Source organism: Dermacentor silvarum, chromosome 6 (genome assembly GCF_013339745.2).
Source record: "Dermacentor silvarum isolate Dsil-2018 chromosome 6, BIME_Dsil_1.4, whole genome shotgun sequence".
NCBI lineage: Eukaryota > Metazoa > Arthropoda > Arachnida > Ixodida > Ixodidae > Dermacentor > Dermacentor silvarum.
Genome location: NC_051159.1, coordinates 115,346,488 through 115,359,001, shown reverse-complemented (window position 1 = coordinate 115,359,001; position 12,514 = coordinate 115,346,488). Strand labels below are relative to the sequence as shown.

General features: G+C 45.2%; 2 protein-coding genes across 6 annotated transcripts in view; one reads left to right on the top strand and one right to left on the bottom strand.

The window, feature by feature from the left end:
* The window catches only part of LOC119455877 (transmembrane protein 161B), a 93,220-nt gene that overhangs the window by 23,982 nt on the left and 56,724 nt on the right, over positions 1-12,514 (bottom strand). Inside the window, exons 1-5 of one of the 3 annotated variants that reach the window (XM_049669394.1) lie at positions 6,671-6,873; positions 6,509-6,580; positions 6,216-6,316; positions 3,700-3,798; positions 1,811-2,077 (exon numbers count right to left, since the gene is read on the bottom strand). In XM_049669394.1, coding sequence (XP_049525351.1) covers positions 1,811-2,077; positions 3,700-3,798; positions 6,216-6,316; positions 6,509-6,511 — 470 coding nt within the window. In that variant the 5' untranslated portion in view covers positions 6,512-6,580; positions 6,671-6,873. Of the gene's footprint in view, positions 1-1,810; positions 2,078-3,699; positions 3,799-6,215; positions 6,317-6,508; positions 6,874-12,514 lie in introns of those variants that run through there. The other 2 variants (XM_037717392.2, XM_037717391.2) reach the window with 2 other exon arrangements.
* The window catches only part of LOC119456840 (myosin-11-like), a 69,291-nt gene continuing 64,281 nt past the window's right edge, over positions 7,505-12,514 (top strand). For all 3 annotated transcript variants that reach the window (XM_049669391.1, XM_049669393.1, XM_049669392.1), the window contains exon 1: positions 7,505-8,161. In XM_049669391.1, coding sequence (XP_049525348.1) covers positions 8,123-8,161 — 39 coding nt within the window. In that variant the 5' untranslated portion in view covers positions 7,505-8,122. The remainder of the gene's footprint in view (positions 8,162-12,514) is intronic.

Genomic DNA, 12,514 nt, shown 5'->3' with positions numbered 1-12,514 from the left:
TGGCTTGGCTACCAGTGGCCCCCTGTATAGCCTTCAAGATTAGTAAACGCACGCTATCTTTTCGTCTCGAAGGCCATGTTCGCTCTTCCTTGGCCGACAAAACGTTCCAAAAAGCGGCACTTGCTTTTTTTTTCGGTCAGCTCAGCACTATCGTCATAATCACTTAAACGGAATCCGTTTTTCTTTCTTTTTTTTTTTTTTAAGTTTCGGTTGCGCCGTACGCTGTGTGCGGGTGAAAGTGTGCGGGTGTGCGGGTGAAAGTGTGCAGGTGTGCGGGTGAAAGCGCGAGATTAGGTTGCGGTAACTGCAACTTAATCTCGCGCACGCGAGAGAGGAAGGCGGCTGGAGGCGCGCGGACTTCGTTCGCTCACAGGGCACAGGGAGAAGGCGACGGAGACAGTGGGGAGCTGCGTTCAGCTCTTGCGGCTGCTGCCGACGGAGTTGCTGTGCAGGTACCGTATCTTGAAAGCGATCTGCTATGTGGCCGAAGTGTGTGCCGAGTGCCAGCAGCTTCGTATGCGCCGTTTTTTTTTTGTTGTGTTTTTCGACGTTCGCGTTGAAGCGAGAGAATAGACAGCGCAAAGGTCAATTTGCCCACGGTCATCGAGTGAGATGTGTTCATGTAACCTGTGCGCGCGTGACACCGTGCTTATTTAGTTAGTAAGCGCGTATATTTACAACCTTTAGTAGTGTCAGTTAGTAGTGTCTGACTTCAGCCTTGACGTACTCGTTGTGCTACAACGAATTGGATGAAACTTGCTTTCCTCCACGTATTTCTAGATCCTAGGGCTTGAAAATGGAGCTGTGATGGCTGTGGTGTGAACCAACTAGCAAAACAACAAAATGATGGCATGGCTTCATCGCGTGATCTGGCCTTGTCTAGCTCCACGATGGCAACGGTGATTTTAACAAACCAGTCAGTGGTTGTAGAAACGCCACATTGCAATCATTTAGCAACACTCTCAAAAGAACATATCTAGGATTGTTTCCCTGTAGACATGACACAGCCCCTATGTGGCAATTTGTTACTGTGAATGTTCGAAAGAGCCTCCGACCCCAGTTTTCAAGGAATTGAAGGAGCGCGTTTAAGAAAGATTTAAGGGCCCTTGAATTTGTTTTTCCAATTTAAAGGGTTTTCAAGGATTGCAAGGAGGTTACAAAACCTGAATAACTGACCAGCGGTAACACTAAGTTACTGCTGTTACTCAGTTAACAGGGAAACATTGCCAAGTTTATGTTGTAGTGTTTATGCGTGGTATGTCGGGTTATTTCACATTATTTTACATTATCAATAAGGCCCTAATGATAGTACTATTGATATAAATAGTGTGCTATCAATAGTACAATGAATAGTGCACTATATGTACTATTTACAGTTTGATAATTACTAAACTAAGAGGGCATTACATCGCCACTCAGAGGGCACTACAAAAAAAGTGAGGGTGTATGTCTGAGAAAACAGTACAACAAAGCAGAACAACAAATTCATGGTGAAAGGCATAGCAACAAATTGTCTAACAAGTTTACTAGGTGAATTAGACAGGTGGATTAATTAATTAATCACTCAAATGTGGCTACTACGGCCATGAATCTAACCCACGACCTTGTGCTTGGCAGCTAAGTTCCGTAGCCGTCAGACTAGATAGGACAAAGCATTAAGAAAAACCCTTCACAAAGTTGGTGACAGAGCATACACCAACAGCAGAGTCACCTGCCACCTCAGATCATGTTCAACTCCTTACCAGGATCTCTCTCGGCCCTGCTCTACATTCTAGACCAACATGCGTTTTTCTGAAGGCAGCAAGGATACACGGCAAAGCCCAGCACCAGCAGGCACCACACCAGACTGAGGTTGATCTCCTCGCGGCCGGGGATGTAGTAGCGGTATGCCTCCGTGACAGCATAAACCAAGACGGCATGCACGGCAAAGTCCATCAGCCACTGGTAGTCGGTGTAGAAGCGTAGCTGCAGTGCCTCCTCAGCTGTGATCGGTGCCGCTTGCAGCACCACGGGAATGCTCTTTGGCACCAGAAACTCCTCGTAGTCCTTGCCATCATCCAGAGAGCCATTGCGGTTTCTGTGGCGTTTGGCAGCAGAGAGGGCACAATACCAGTGACCTTAAGAATGGTTCACACAACACTTGATTTCAAGGATCTCTGCACTCAACGCCTGTACAGAGGTGTGCGTTTTTTCTCTGCACATAATAAAAAATTATTTTCCCCTTACTAGTACTGCTGTGTTTTCGCTCAAATTTTGCAAAAAAGAAAAATTGCATTTTATGGCCTGGATCGTTTCATGTAACACTTGGCACTTACTTGGCTGGTTTTCAAGAAAAGAAATTCAAATTGGCCCACCCATCAAGTAGCGAACACCATTCTCAAGGGCAATGGTTTGCCGTACAGAAAACGATGAAAGCGACTGTGTGACATCATAACCGCCATTTTTAAGACACCACTTACAACAAAAGGCCTAAACGAAGGCAACCTGGCATTTTTTGTCTTGACGAACCCGACAAGTAAGAGTACCAAGTCTTATATCGAATGATCTGGAGCACAAAATGTTATTTTGCTGCAAAATATGACCAAGAACAGCAGCGGTACGTGCAAGATTATTATTTTTTTTAAATAAGTCCGCACAGCTTCGTGGCAATGCGAAGGCATGAAGCCGTACATCTCATAAAAAAACAAAATTGTTACTGTGCTTTTTTTTAGTCAAGTAATTGCACAAGGTCATTTGTATAAACACTAGTAGATGCCATGATTGGCACAGTTTATATGTGTGCCTTATTTTGCCCATTTCGGAGGGTTGCAATTGGGTGTGTGGTTTATATGCAGGGTAAGCATACTTATTAAAACAAACCTTCACTGCGTTCAGTACATGCCTTTAGGTACCATCAAGGCTGACTTGACATTCTTATATATACAGTCAAACCTTGATATAAGGAACACGGATATAACAAATTATTGCATGTAACAAAGTAAATAACAAAATGTATATCAATGATAGCAACATGTTACGAAAACATACTTATAACAAACATTGGATATAGAAAAGGTCCTTTAGTACTGGATATGACTTTGCTATAACAAGGTCCGACAAACTGGCTGTACTTCTGCTAGTAGTTAGTCAATCGCTTAGAGGCACAGAAAGAGGATGTTGCCAGCAACAACAAAAATTAAGGAACAACCACAAAGGGGCATTCCTGGCTGGCACTGGATCTCTCAACGTCAATATTATCCGACATGTAGAGGGAGGCCTACCTGAGCCTGCCAGAACATATTTAGAATGATGTGGAACAGCACCAAAGAGAATTAGCCCCGCCAAAACTTCCAGGCCCTTTTATAGTTTCAGACTAACAAATAACTAACCAAACATGCTGTAGATAATATTGCTGTGCTCTGTAATAAAATTAAGAATAGACACACAATGCACCAGGTGCCCACACGCTTCTTCTTAATTATGTCCTCTTGTTTTATACCCTGTTTTTGATACACATCTTGGCTGCATGCACTCCAATCTCATCAAACATCATACAGTCCGGTCTTTCGGGTTTGTAACAGCATTAATTTGCACACAAGGTATCAATGACAACATTGCTTTTGCCAACTCGTGTGCTGTGTGCTAGAAAATATGGCCATAGAATAGTATTTTTCTTACTGGTGTACTAAGAAAGAAAGGCAAAGAAAAGATAATGCATACCTCCACTTCTCTCTTTTGTTCTTTCCCTTGAAAGACTTTCCAGAAATTCCAGCGAGCGACTTGAGTTCTTCGTCCGATGGGTGGAGATACCGTATCAGCCTACGCCACAGTGACATGAAGCAGTGCATTCGTGACACTCACGCAAGTTTATAAAAAACACAGAAAGAGCTGAATTTCTGGACAGCCTGAGTGTGTGGCCAAGGACCAAGAAATAGAATTTACAAACACATCTGTACAGACCCATGTTCAGTGCACCTATAAAGTCCAGCTTACCTGCACAAGTTATGAGGAAATTTGCTGTTGCATTCACAAATGGGCTTTGATTCCACAGATTACAGATCAGCAGCAATCCTCGAGTAAGCAGATCGATACTGTGCTTTAGCAACACTTCTCAGCAATCCATGCAATAAGAAGTTGCCTGAAAAACCCTGCCTTTGACCAGGCACTGACTGTGTCTGGTTGTCGAAGGTTTATCCCCTTCATACACAAATTATGATCGACTGTCGATACATGTGTGAAATTTACATAATTTTATGCCAGGGTGCTTGAGACTCCACTGAAAGCAAATCGAGGTAGTAGAAGGGCTCTTTGTGTATTTTATGATAAGTCATCATAATTACCGAGAAACTAAATATTTGAATATTGTAAAGTCAGTCATGCTACATTTCACAAAAAGGATTGAATCACCCGCTTGAATTACATACACAAGTTATTTATTGGCCACAAGCATTTCAAGAAAAAAAAAATATTTCAAGGCTGCTACCGACGTGCCCCATGTCAAACATCATGTAAAACCTGGTAGTGCCCTCACCAAAGCGGTACTCTGTAACGATACATATCTCTCAGCAGTGAAATGGAAGTAGTATAAGTTATCAGAATGTTCAATTTATCCTAAGCTTAATGCTTGTGCTCCATTTCTTGCTACCACTGCACAGAAATGGCAAAAATAGGTCACGTCCACGAATGTGGACGCCGTGTATGAAAGGTTATATCAGGAATCACCAAGGAGTCATATTTAAGTGCACTGACAATATGCACTGAGGGGTGGTATTACCTTAGACTTTCTGGAGTCGAAACAGTGTGAATCGAAGGAGCTTTCCAGAATGTAGAGGGTCAAGCCTGCAAAAACACCTGTGTGCTTGCATTGTAGTGCCCGTTAAAGAACCCCAGGTGGTCAAAATTAATCCGGAGCACTCTACTACCGCGTCTTATAATCAGAGCTGGTTTGGGAACGTAAAACCCCAGAAATAAGAAGAATAGTAAATTTTCACCTCCGCGGGCATAGTATATACCGAAAACATGGAGACTTAGGTAGTGGAGCAGGTGGGGGTATACTGCAAGTGTCCACCTAGGGGAAATGTCAATTTCGTGTGGTGCTGAAGTGCTCATTGGCTGAGGTTGCCTGTGGCCTCCTGATGCCTAACCCAGCCCCGCTAGTCAGAGCTTCAGCAGCAGACGAAATGGACACATCCACTAGGTGAACAGTTACCAGTATACACCCCCTCTATCCTCCCGCCCGCCCAGGGATACGTTGCTTAGGTAGCCATACTTTACAGGCTATATCTACATTAGTCATTTGCACTCTCTGAAGAGTCCTATGAATGCGAAGAAACTACTAGTTTGCTCCTAATGTTCCATTTGTGCTTTTAATAAACAACGCTTTATATTCTACTGTGTTTTCACATAAACTTGCTAATTTTAACAATACTATGATGTCAACATCGTTTTACAATACGAGAGGAAGTAAAAAAGACGGACAGCCAAAACAATGCAGGAGTTGGGATTCGAATTGCTGGAACACCCGCCATACAGTCCAGACCTGGCTCCAAGCGATTTTTATATGTTTGGACCATTGAAGAAAGCGCTCAAGAAAAGAAGATTTGCGACCGATGCAGAAGTCATTGATGCGGTGCAAAATTGGTTGTAGCTGCAACCTAAAAACTTTATTTTTTTCCGACGGAATCAAAAAACTTGTGAAACGTTAGGTAAAGTGTGTTGAAGTGCAGGGAGGTTATGCTGAAAATTAATGTATGTTTCAGTTTTTTATCATTAAAATAAATGTACCTTTTCTCAAAAGTCCATTTACTGTTTGACTTCCCCTCGTAATTGTGATAATGGCTGTTCATTATTCAAAAAAAACTATTTGATGTTCAATTCGGTCTCAAAAATCACTATTCGCAGATCCCTAATTTGCAGTGTACAAGCAAAAGTAGCGTGCGAGGTTTACTTGAAAGGCAGACTTGGGAGGCCTATTACGGCACAGGAAGAGGTAACAAAACATCATGTCTTGACCAAGGCAGTAGTTGAAATTTGAAAGGCAGTAGGTTGGTCTAGAATTGGTCTATACTAGGAAAACGAATGACGCTAAAGGGTCAAGGACCGATACGCACTGCTGTGTGTCGTACGTCGCTATGTGTATACATGCATGTCCTTTCAGCGCTACGCAATTTCCAAGTTTCACATGTCTTGGGGTAAGCACTGGCGATGCAAAGCCGCGAGTGGAGAACATTTCTCACCTTTTGCAGATGATCCACCGGGATATTGAATACTGTGGCGACAGCTTTTGCAGAACGCTGGCCATTATCATGGTGATCACGATCTGGACGCCGAAAAGTGCCTGAAAACAGATTTGTTTTTTTTCTCGCTTTAGTCGTAAACTGCAAGCCGGCCGGTACAATTTAAGGCAAGAACGAAAATACGTAGCGCTGCTTTCTCGAGACGCTCCGCGTACGCTTTTCAAGCACTGCTCAAGCGCAGGGAAGGGATTGAATAGGATCACACTTTGGAAAAAAGAAACTGCGTTTCTTACCATGTTTTCTTTTCCCAATGCGAGGTAGGATTTACACGACCATCATCTTTCGCTCCGGCGGGCGATGCCCAACTAGAAGAAATAACGCGAGCTATATGCCACTACACTTTGTTGGCGCGATCAAAGTTAGCACTGTAGCAATGAGGACTTTTCAGGACGCACGCAAATGTAAATTAGACGAACGAAAACTGGGACCGCACGCAAGGCAAAAGTCCTTCCATCCCCTTTTGGCAGCAGACCGCTTCGGAGAGGTTATCGACACCGGTCTTTAGGGTGGCACAAGATAAAGCTGGAAATAAAATATTTCTTATTTTAATACAAGAATAGAGCTTATTTAAGCATATGTGTCAGGCAGTCATGAATTTAACGACTTTTAATAAAGCGCTGTAAAATTACAAACAAGCCCCAACGAGGACGAAATAGTCGACGGCAGTCACATAAATAGCCAAAAATTTAGCAGCCGACGCAGGGCACATGTAAAATGCGTGAGAGTGCGGTGTTGTGCTGAAATTATCGTCAGGTTTATTCATCTGCAGAGTCTGCGTTGTACTAGTGTGACAAGTACCTACGCTGTGCTTGTGTCCGTTGTTGTGACCATCACGCCCAGGCCCGTGCGAGAGTTTGTGCGCAGTACTCTCTGGACTCGTCTCGACATGAGCGGCGCCGGTTCGACGAGGTCGCTTGTTCTGAACTCGTATAAAAGCCTCCACCGTGTGATATTGCAAGTGTTTGAAGGAGACTCGCAGACCATACGGGCGGCGAAGGTTAGAGTGAAAGAAGAATACGTGAAGAACCTCCACGAAACTGACTCTGGTAAAATAGAGGAGCTTCTGAAGACGGCCAAGGACGTCGAAAAAGTGCTTCAAACGGACGTGATCAGGGCTGTTAGAAATGATAAGGGAAACTACGAAGTGGAGTTGAAGCCCCATCACCTGCAGGACAATGCTACTTGCAAGTCCCACGATACCATGCACGATACCAAGGACCTGCGCTGACGAGAAGTGAACTAGGCGACGCACTGCAAACTGTTTGCTCACACCGCCGGTCACATGTTGGGCACGGTCAAGATGGGATTAATGTGCGCGCTCGCTTTACTACGAAAGATTTAGGCACAGTGCTAGCGGCTGCTGATTATGTTGAGCACCCAGTTTCATTCGGTATAATTGCATATGTGGTTTTATCGTTGACCTGCGTGTGTGTATTACGGTTTTTCCCTTTCATTAAATAAAACAAAGTAAAGGGAAATCTTCTTTACATGTTTGAGCTTATAGCACAGAGCCGCCCTTTTCATCTTAGTACGGGAAGTACAAGCATTTCTTTCTTTTTCCTTTTTTTAGCTCGATTTGCAGAAGTCAGAAAACGAAACATGGTAGACTCGGCAGGCTGAGGAGTCGCCATCGCCGCCGACAGCAGTACCCTCGCCCACTCGCGATGCGCGTGCAGCGCGTGTGCAGCGCGCTCTCCTCGCCAGCTCCGCGGTCATTTAAATGTTCTCGTAACCGTCGTCAGCCACCGTGCACCGGCCGGCAGCTGCGGTTCCGTTTGCTGGCATGGTTAATTTTAAGGGGCGTTTCCTGAGTTTCTAGCTTTTAATTTAGGTAGTCCTTTACAGCGATGCTGAACCGAGACAAGGAAGCAGCAGTCCTGCAGTGGGTACGTCTCGAAGCATTCTTTTGTCTCGAAACGGTTTTCTCGGCGCAGCGGCCGATATTTGCCTGTCAGAACCACATATTGCGCTGCAAAACATTAACGGCCCCCATTTGAAGTGCGCTTCACTGTGGGCTAGCTGTTTCGCTGCACGAACAGTCATCGCGCGTATTTTTGTAGTTATTCACTTGTGCGAGCATGCTGGAAGGAAGCGCTGCACAGAAACAGCTAGTTGTGACATGGTTGGCTGTCTGGCTATGGTGTTTGCTCCACCTGTGCGTCTCTTTCGCTGTTCGGGAAGTTGCTATATATCTCATATTTCGTTGGAAGGCGTTGAGACTGCACGCTGCGCGCGAGTTGCTGCACATGCGAGATTACTTTAGCTTGCGGGCAGTGGCGTAGCCACTTGTCACGTTTCCGGGCCATGTTTTAATATTTTGAAATCGAGATCAACTATCCCAATAGCAAACTCTCCTACAGGAGTTCCCGATGTGGTCCTCCCTGGCTGGGACACTGAAACTAGATTACACACTACATATTTAGCATTCAAGTCCTTTACTACAGTTCTTGATGCGTCTTTTTCTTTATTTTAATTGCCGTGAAATTATAATGAAATGTGAAGGTTTCCTTAGCTTTCTAATGGGAAAAACTGACTCTGGTCAAATAGAGGAGCTTCTGAAGATGACCAAGGACGTCGAAAAGGTGCTTTAAACGGACGTGATCAGTGCACTTTCTGAAAGCCATTGCCTTCAATACACATGATATCACTTGTGCTTGACTTCAAGACAGCTTGAAAATTATCTTGGATGTTGTCGGTTTTAATGGGCGTCAACAGTTTCATGAAATAGGAACTGTGTTGTTAATATTGTACATTTAATAACAGATACTACAATTTGTGTCTGAAATGTGTGACACACTGGTACAGGCAGATACCCGTCATTTACCTTCATTGTGGTTGTTTGTCTATTATTGCCTAACGTAGTCCTGCAGCTTCTTCGGCGTCTTCTTGTTACGGGCGCTTCTTCTCACGCGTGCTTCGCATCCCGGCAGATTAAATGAAGCTTGTTGCGTGCGCTCTGCAGCAGGTGATTCATGGTTAAAGGGTGCATTCTCATAGTTATCCGCGCTTGACGTGCCAGGTTGTGAAGGGTGATTTACAGCTGCAGTAGCGGAATAATCGGATGCCGGTGACCAGTTCATGACAGCAGAGGTACCGAACTTCATTTTGCTGATAGCTTCACGGTGAACGGCTGCTAACTTGGAAGCATTCCAGAAACGCCCATCTTCCAGTAAGTAAGAGGCGGGTCCACGCTTCTCAATAATTTTCTTGGGCGCAGAAAACTGTGGAGATAGCTTCCCATAAACTGCAGGTAATTTAATCCGCACGTAGTCACTAACGACGAAGTTGGGTTCTATGGCACCACGCTTTTCATCGGTGTAATGCTTCGACTTGATTTGCTTGTTCTTGATGCGCTCTCGCAACTCCTGCAGTGCCTTTGAAGGGTCCGTGCTGAAACATTTGTCAGGCAATCCCACAATGTCGAGTCTGGTTCGAGGTTGTCCATGAAGAACAGCGGGTGCAACACCTGTAGTCGCATGAGGCGTACAGCGATATGTTCGCAGGCAATCAAGCATTGCTGTTCTCATATCGCGGCGTTCTAACAGGGCCAATTGAATATATGACTTTAATACCCTGTTAAATCTTTCAACCAAACCATTAGCTTGCGGGTAATACACAGAAGAGTTGTAATGCATGATTCCGTGCTCTGTGAGAAATCCTTCAAAATTCACTGAAGAAAATTGTGGTCCATGATCAGAAACGATACCGCATGGATATCCTTCTCTTGCGAAAAGTTCAAGTAGAAATTTCTTCACTGTAGATGTTGTCGCATCTCGTACGAAAGCCACCTCTGGCCACTTGCTGTAATAGTCAATAGACAGTTTTAGTTTAGCGTTAGCGTAATAGCGGGGTTACGGGAAATAGCGTTACCATTCCGCAAACGAACTTTGCAGAAAGAGAGTTTTAGTATAGCGTGATAGCGTAGTTTACGTGCGGGACGCTATTCCATTACGCTTTGAATTTCGCATACATAGGGCACCTAAGTCTATGTGTGTGTGCGTCCAGAAAGTGCGAGAGGCAGCGCAATGGAAGCCAGGAGCGCGTTGTATTTTTACTTCACATGTCCGTCGATCTGCAACGTATTTTTAGTTCACATGTCCGTCGATCTGCAACGAAACAGACAAGCAGTACAAGCTGTCTACTATAGCCTCCGAAATCCTCCCATCTCAGAGGCCATATGCCGTCGTCGTGCCTATCTCCCAACTTTATCGACAGGTGGCGCTCATGTCTTGGAGAAAATTTCGTTCGTTAGGCTTAGGCGCGTTCAAAACGAGAAGCGATCTCGAAAACTCCGCTAAATTATCCATAAAAACATATTGTCGATCCTGCCTGAAGGTAAGCGAAAGCTATTTACGCAGTCATTTCCTACCAACGAAGTGAATTATTCAACAGCAACTCTAAATTCAGTTCGAAGCGGGCGGCCGGGACCGCCGCCACGTTTTACGTAAACTACGTAAACCATGCTAACACGGTAACGTTAACTCTGAGAAATAGCGTGCACACGGTAAACGGTATGGCTCGTTTAGCGTTCTGCGCATGCGCATTTCGATCCCGCTATTCCGGTACGCCCGCTATTCCAGTAACCACGCTAAACTAAAACTGTCTAATAACTGTAATGGCAGAACAGCAGTCGGCTGAACCTTGCGTGAAAGGTCCCACAATGTCGATAGCGACTTCTTCCCAGGCTTTCTCGGGAAGAGTGACGGGCTGCATTGGAGCTGCAGATGCACGCGCAGATTTGTCGCATGACTGGCAAGTTACACATGTGCGCACAAGTTCTTCAATGTGATTATCCATGCATGGCCACCAATATGACTCTCTCAGAAGAGCTTTAGTGCGACTAATTCCTGGGTGTGACTCGTAGGCCAGATCCATAAGACGGCGTGTCAAAGTTGTAGGCGCGACAATCCTGTCACCCCGGCACAGAACGTCGCTAACAGAGTTCAGATCGCACGTGAAAGTACGGTAGCAGCTCTTTTGACAAGGATTTCTTGTCAGGCCAAGAAATAGTGATAAACTGCTTCACTTGAGAGATAACCTGATCGGTGGCACATGCTTCTTGAGGCTCTTGCATGGTAACTACTGGGGACAGAAGACATATAAATTCTTCTTCGGGTGCATCGCGGATGAAACTCTCTAGGGGCAGCCGGGAGAGTGCGTCAGCCACGACGTTTTCGCTACCCTTCCTGTACTCCATGATGTAGTTGTAGCACAGCAACCGTGATGACCAGCGCGCAATCCTTAACAGACGGTGACCTGTGCCTTTCGTTGAAAGGAGCGTAGCCAAAGCAGCGTGGTCTGTCCGCAAAATGAAAGGTCGGCCCCACAGGTAAATGTGCCAGTGCTCGCAGGCAAGGGCCTCGCGTTCACCAACCGAGTACTTCCGTTCATGCGGTTGCAGAGTACTTGAGGCGAACGCGACAGTTTGCAGTGATGTTCCGTTATCCTGCTGCAGTACAGCACCTAATCCGTATCCTGAGGCATCAGTTGTAACGTACACAGGTAACTGAGGATCAAAAAGGTGAAGAACTTCGCAAGACGTTATCAGAGTTTTCAGCTGCTCCAAGCCGCTTTGTGCTGCTGCAGTCCAAGTGAAAGGCGCATTTCCTCGAAGCAAAGCACACATTGGCTCCACAACATCAGAAAAATGAGGGATGAACTTGGAGTAGAAGCCTGCAAGTCCCAGCAGCGAGCGAAGTTCATTCACATTTGTAGGTGATAGTGCCTTGGTTATCGCCTCGATAGATGACGTCAATGGGAATAACCCTTTGGCGCTGACAACATGGCCAAGGAAAGTCAACTCTGCAACGTCTAAAATGCATTTATGATTGAGCCTGAGACCAGCATCATAGAGCCGTTTCAAAACCGCGCGCAAATTGACCAAGTGATCCTCTCGGGAGCGTCCGTACACGATTATGTCGTCAATGTAAAATAATACGCATTTGCATCCTTTGAGGATCATATGCATCATCTTCTGAAACAGTGCCGATGCCAGTCCGAAGCAAACCCTCTTGAAGCGGAATAGGCCGTCGTGTGTTATAAACGTCGTAAGATCACGACTTTCTGGACTTAGTGGCAACTGATGATATGCCGAAGCTAAATCTAGTTTGGAGAATCGCTGTGCTCCAGCCAGGCTGTTCAAAAGTTCCTCAGTTTGTGGCAGGGGAAAACTGTCCACCACTATAGCTTTGTTTGGCTTTCGTAGGTCTACGCACATGCGAATCGAGCCATCCTTTTTT